The sequence below is a fragment of the Kryptolebias marmoratus genome, linkage group LG20 (genome assembly GCF_001649575.2).
Source record: "Kryptolebias marmoratus isolate JLee-2015 linkage group LG20, ASM164957v2, whole genome shotgun sequence".
NCBI classification, from domain to species: Eukaryota; Metazoa; Chordata; class Actinopteri; order Cyprinodontiformes; family Rivulidae; genus Kryptolebias; species Kryptolebias marmoratus.
The window spans coordinates 24,135,280-24,141,863 of NC_051449.1; the positions used below are offsets into that span (position 1 = coordinate 24,135,280).

Sequence of the window (6,584 nt, forward strand, 5' to 3'; positions counted from 1 at the left end):
AGTGGTGAGGGATTGAACAGCCTCAGCGCTGTGCCTAAAACAAGGTTTCCGATCTGGGATGCACGCTTGTGACGATTTGTGAAAACGTCTGTCCGCTTCTAGCGTCAAAAGGTAACTGACTGAGCGTCCTGAGAGCCGTCATATTTCCTGGTCTCTCGTGAGCGTGCATGACATTCACATCCCTGAAAAACGAGCGTCAGGTGTTGTGTCGAAAAAAACAAACGCCCAAGCCTTTTTCCTGGGTTCTCGTGAGCGTGCACGACGTTCACGTCCCTGAGAAAACGAGCGTCAGGTGAGGAGACAAAACCTGTGCAACATAGCTCCAGAAATGAGCGGGTTGTCACAAGGTGAACTCTACATATAGTACACTCAATACAATCCCAAAAAAGCAGCGCTATATTAGTAAGCCTGGATGCTAGAAAAGCATTTGATAGTGTAAACTGAAACTTCTTATACGCTGTACTTGAAAGATTTGGCTTCAATGAAGACTCAATTAAATGCATACAATCTATCTATCAAACCCTACAGCATGAATAAAAATTAACGTCAGCCTAACAAATCAAAGTTGGAGCGAGGTACCCGCCAAGGATGCTGCCTCTCACCTCTGCTCTTTGCATTATACATCGAACCTTTGGCACAGGCTGTGAGAGAGAGTAAAGCGGTGAGAGGAATCAATATCAAGGGAAAAGAGCATGTTATAAGCTTATTTGCAGATTATGTTATAATATACGTGGATAACCCAATCAAAATTTAATCCCTCTTATTAATCTAATGAACTCCTTCTCACAACACTCAGGCTATAAAATTAATGTTACCAAAACCCAGGTATTAGCTTTTAACTAGTTGGTACCCTTTTACTAGACTCTAATATCCAGTCTATATTGATAGTTGATAGAGGGTGGGGCAAGATGGTGCCTGTGTGTGGCTACAAATAATCAAAGTTGGCTCTTTGAATATATTTTATTGTATCTTAATCTACCGTCCTCCAGGTTCAGCCAAGTGTGTTTTTATCTGAATTTACTGAGCTTTTGTCGACTATTATTAGGCTGGAGAACGTTTTAATATTAGGTGATTTTAATTTGCATGTTGGTTATGTCTCCAGTAAGGCAGCTGCTGATTTAATCTCCATCACAGACTCATTTCACTTTAATTCAGCATGTGTGTGTTCCTACTCAGAAAAAAGGTCCTACATTGGACCTTGTTTTTTTCCTTTGGCCTTAATGTTAAAAATGTTTGTGTGGAGGATATATTTTTAAGTGATCACAATTATATATTTTTTAATGTGTCTTTTAGTCCTGATCCAGCTCCTCATAATTTTCTGATCCAAAGGCATATCTTAAATGAGCACACTCCTGAAGCTTTTATTTCTCTTATTGATTCTGCCTCTTTAGATTTTAACATCATGAGTGTGGATTCATTTTCTTCATCCTCCAGGTTCAGCCAGTGTGTTTTTATCTGAATTTACTGAGCTTTTGTCGACTATCATTAAGCTGGAGAACGTTTTAATATTAGGTGATTTTAATTTGCATGTTGGAAATTTTGGACACTATTGCACCTGTAAAACTGAGTACTGTTCAGAGCTCAAGATGTCCTTGGATTAATAAGGAAATTCTTAGCATGAGGAGAGTTTGCCATAAGGCTGAACGTCGGTGGAAAAGCACTAAGCTGGAAGTTCACAGGCTCCATTTTAAGAAACTGATCAGCTCTTTAAATGAGATGCTTAAGAATGCCAGATCCAGTTTCTTTGCAAATCTTATTAAATCCAAAGGATGTAATCCAAAAATTTTGTTTGATACAATCAAGAACATTGTTTCACCATATTTTTCTTCTCCAAGTGCTTTTACAATCGCTGACTGCAATCGTTGTTAAAATTATTTTATTGACAAAGTTGCTGGCATAAGGGTCTGTATCTCTCCAGCACCCTTGCACTGTCTGGTCCCTTGTCCTCTGTCCACTGAATACTTGGTCCTTTTTCACCCATGTCAATTCAAGACATCACAGAACTTTTGGGTCAAATGAAACTGTCTTCCAGCCCCCTTGATGTCCTCCCATGATCTCTCTTTAAAGATATTTTCAACTGCATTGGCCCCACACTGTGGATCACAATGTTAATTTTAGCAAATTGAAAGATTTGTTTGGTACCTCTGGCTCTGTTTTAAATTGTTTCATTTCTCATTTACCTGAAAGGTCTTTCACTGTTTTTATGAATCAGGCTTACTCTGTTGTTGCACCACTGTCCTGCAGGGTACCCCAAGGTTCAGTTTTGGGCCCTATCTTCTTTCTATTGTATCTTTATCCCATAAGAGACATCTTTAAAAGTTACAGTAATGTATCTTATCATCTATATGCTGATGATATTCAGTTTTACTGTTCCTTTTGAGACTCTGAGCTCTACAAACTGTCTTAATTAGGCAGTTGTCTGTCAGAAATCAAAATTTGGCTGAACAATAATTAGCTGCAGTTAAATGCAAACAAGACTGAGACTCTTGTTATAGCCCCTGAGGATAAAATCCATGTAATCTGGCAGCATCTTGCTTTTTTAACTCCTTCAGTAAATAATAACCTCAGAAATTTGGGTGTTGTTTTTTACAGCTCATTGTCTTTTGACGCTCATTGTAAAACATTAGTTTGCAACTATTTTTTTCATTTAAGAAATATTTCCAAGCTGCGGTCTTTTGTGTCACAGAAGGAACTTAAGATGATTGTTCATGCTTTTATTTCCTCTTGTTTAGATTACTGTAACAGTCTTTTATGTGTTTAAATAAATCCTCCTTGGCTCGCCTTCAGTCTGTGCAAAACGCTGCAGCAAGATTACTAACTAAGACCCATAGAAGAGCTCACATAACTCCTCTTCTGGCCTCTCTGCTCTGGTTCCCCGTAAATTTAAGGATCCATTTTAAAATTTTGGTTTTAACTTTCAGAGAACGTCATGGTCAGTCTTCCAAATATATCTTGGCTCTTCTGAAGCCTTTCTGTCCATCCAGGTCTTTGAGATCCTCAAATCAAATGTTGCTGGTGGTACCTCGCACCTTTTATAAAACACGTGATGACAGAGCATTTTAGGTGGTGGCCCCCAGACTCTGGAACGCTCTCCCTCTGTCGCTGTGTTGCTCAGACTCCATGGTCTCTTTTAAGAAACATCTTAAGACATTTTTATTCAGACAGGTTTTTAGTTAGGTGTTGGTTAATGTTTTTAGGTATGGTTTTATTGTCTATTTTGTTATGTTGCTCTCTGTTCAGCACTTTGTGACGTTGCTGTCTGTGAAATGTGCTATACAAATAAAGCTTACTTACTTACTAGTTTCTGTTTGCCATTAATTTTTTTGTTTTCTTATTCTTTTTTAATAAACACAAATCATGCAAAAACTCTTCATATCACTTTAAACTACTATTCACTGGGAGTCATATTTATCCAAATCCATGAACCGTTTTTATTGCTGTCATAAATAATCTAACCTTCTTTGCAATAAATAAATAAACTTCTTTAACCCTCCCATAGCTTTAAAATCAAATTGATCGGGAGTTACAAGGGCTTCTCTACCTCTCTTCGTTTCTCTCTTTTTGAGGGTTTCAGGAGGGTTAATGTCAAAGTGAAAGCAATACCAGTTAAATAAAAATATGTAACATAAAATAAGTTATTGAGAGGATGAATACAAAATGATTTCCAAGTTGCTAAACATCTAAACCCTGTTAAATCCATTATGAAAGTATATGGAATGTGTGTAAATCTACCAAGAGCAGACTGTCCTCACAAACTGAGTGGCCGTGCAAGAAGGACAATAGTGAGAGAGACCATCAAGACACCTGTGAGCACTCTGAAGGAGTTCCAAGATTCAGCAGGTGAGATGGGAGAGACTGCTACAACAACTTGCCGAGGATCTTCAGCAGTTTAAGCTAAGAATTGTAAAGAGAAAGCCACTGTTGAAGAAAGCTCAATAAATCTTGACTAACGCCTCTAAATAATCTAGACAATCTCTAGTCTGTGGGTCGTATGGAGCTGGAACCTATAATGACACGCACAGAACTGCATGCAGGGAAACGTGGAATTACTAAGTGACTGGGGGAAAAGTTGTACCTGTTTTGTACCCAAATGGTAGAAAATGGGGGTAAAATTTGGTTGAAGGATAAACTGGTTGTCATGTTGCCATATTGTTACTGAAAATGTTCAGAAACTTGTCTGTGTATGCCTTCAATCCAGCAGCAGAGTTAGTTGGGAACCAGAAGTCTGTCAATGAAAAAGTAAGCTCTTGATTTCTGTTTTAGTAATACTTTTTCAGTAACAAAAAGGGTGAAGTTAAGGTTACGGGTAAAGGGGCTTTCAAACCAAAAGCAGCATGCACTGAACTAACTCACCCTGAAGTGAGACCTGTATTTAACAGTAGATTGCTCGATGCAGTGCAAAATAATTTTTGCCGAGAACATGAAGTACACAGGAATTGGTTTCATAGTGCAGCACAAAGGTGGCCACTTTCAGTATGAAAGGCACTTTAGATTTGAAAGGAAACAGAGTTTAGTTTAATTTGCACACCATGAATAAAAGCTCACACAGTAAGATGTTATAAATAGAATGGCAACCTTGTGATACCTACTCTCTCTGTACGGGTTGAACTCGGGGGAAAACGTGTGAGGATGTTCATCAATGTCATAGTCGAAGGGTTCAGTTTCTAGTCTTATATCAGCTTTGTAGTTCCTGTCAAACAAAAAGACAACACAAATGTTTTGTTTGTTTTGAATAAACGAGAATCCTCTTTCTTTTCTGCTTATTATTGTTATGACCTAAGGACCCCCCACCCCTGCCTCGCTGCTGCGGCTTGTCCCGCTGGGAGTCTCACTCGCTTTTCTTCTGTCTCCTCTCCTCTCGTTACTTTATGTGTACCTCAGTCTGTTAAGATGATGGGGACGGGGCGTGAGTGGATTTATTTTCATGAAGCTTGACTCAACATTAGCAGTTAGTTTGAATAAACGTTTGCCACTGCCAAAACCCTGAGAGCAAGTCCCTGCAAGGAGGAAACTGTTAGAATCAATTAGGGCAGAGTTAGACAGTGTTTCGTTCACTGAGTGATACATGGAGTTTATTTGCAGTGAACAAAACTCAAGTCACATTCACTCAGGTGTCAACAACAGTCCCTTCCCGCCTGCTGTGTCATGTAGATTTAAGTCATGAGTGAGTCACAGAACACGGAAGTTCCACTCCCAGTGAACTCAACTGAACTACTGAACTAACTTTTTTTTTATTTTCATTTTTTTTCTTATTTTATATATTTTTTTTTTTCTTAATTGAACTAAGTAAGGAACGAATCAGTGAATAAAGGGATTTGGTTCAGTTCGTTCACTCAAAAGATTTGTTTGTTTGTTTGAACGAATCGTTCATGAATGACACAACACGAGTCACAGAGTGAGAAACACAGGTGTGGTTACCATAAAAAGCCACTTTTTTGTATCTTTTGTTCTCTTTACACTTCAACAGTTCTTACACCAAAATATTTCTCTTTTTCTGAAACTATATTATTACAAAGTTATAGAGTTTTAGAAAACAAATGTTCTCCGGCATCTCTGCAGAAATTTTCTAGTTACTCTATGTAATGCAAAAGATTATAAAGTAACACCTGTTATGACTTAATTCCAAGTTCGATGAGCTCTCACAGAATGAACCCGTTTACAGGATTGATGTTTACTTTTCTCTCTATGGGAACCAGACTGACTCACTCCTCCCTAGACTAGGCCCTCCTTCTGGCTTCCAATATCTTTAATATAAGCTCCTGTGTTGACTTTGGGGGAGCAAAGCTGGGACTCTGATGTTAATTGTTAATTGGCCTAAGGCTCTGCATGTCAGGCATCATACATAAATCATCATACATAAATAAACCTATTTGAGTGATTTAATCTAACAGTGCCTGGAAATTGATTTTCTTTCACAACAATTTGTTGTTGTGACCCAAATCCCTCAACTGGACATCTGAGGATGTCGGCGAACGCAGTGTATGGTACAGACCTGGACACAATTGTTAATTGTCTTTAAGGCTTTCTGTATGTCGTGTACCATACATAAATAAACCTGTTTGAGTGATTTCAACTAACAGAGCCTGAAAATTGATTTTTTTTCATGACATTCAGTAATAACATGACAACAGTAATAAGGAATGTAATTGAAAACTGTTCAAAGAATCAGTCTTTTGAAGTTGTTTAAACCACACTAAAAAGCTAAGTAAATTTGCTTTTTTTTTCACAAAAACCCACAAAAAGTTTGAAATCATAAATAAGTTCCTACCGGTCTATAGGGTCCAACTCTTTGGTCAGATCACATTCATGGTGTGTTATGAGGCTGCAGTCCTGACTCTCCATCCAGTCAACATTTTCACTGAAAGACATTCAATTCAATTCAATTCAATTCAGATTTTAAAATACTTTATTAATCCCAAAGGGAAATTAAATGTTGACATAGCTCATTTAAATCAAGGAGTTATTATAGATGGTGATGGCTGTGAGCAGGAAAGATCTCCTGTAGCGGTCCGTTTTACAGCTAATCTGAAGAAGCCTTTGACTAAAGAGACTCTTTTTTCCGATGACGGTCTCATGAAGAGGAT

General features: G+C 38.1%; 1 protein-coding gene across 1 annotated transcript in view; it reads right to left on the reverse strand.

The window, feature by feature from the left end:
- Nucleotides 1-6,584, reverse strand: part of LOC108228643 (tissue factor-like) — a 55,731-nt gene that overhangs the window by 31,582 nt on the left and 17,565 nt on the right. The window contains exons 3-4 of the mRNA XM_037981927.1: nucleotides 6,269-6,358; nucleotides 4,590-4,690 (exon numbers count right to left, since the gene is read on the reverse strand). Of these exons, the coding sequence (XP_037837855.1) occupies nucleotides 4,590-4,690; nucleotides 6,269-6,358 (191 nt within the window). The remainder of the gene's footprint in view (nucleotides 1-4,589; nucleotides 4,691-6,268; nucleotides 6,359-6,584) is intronic.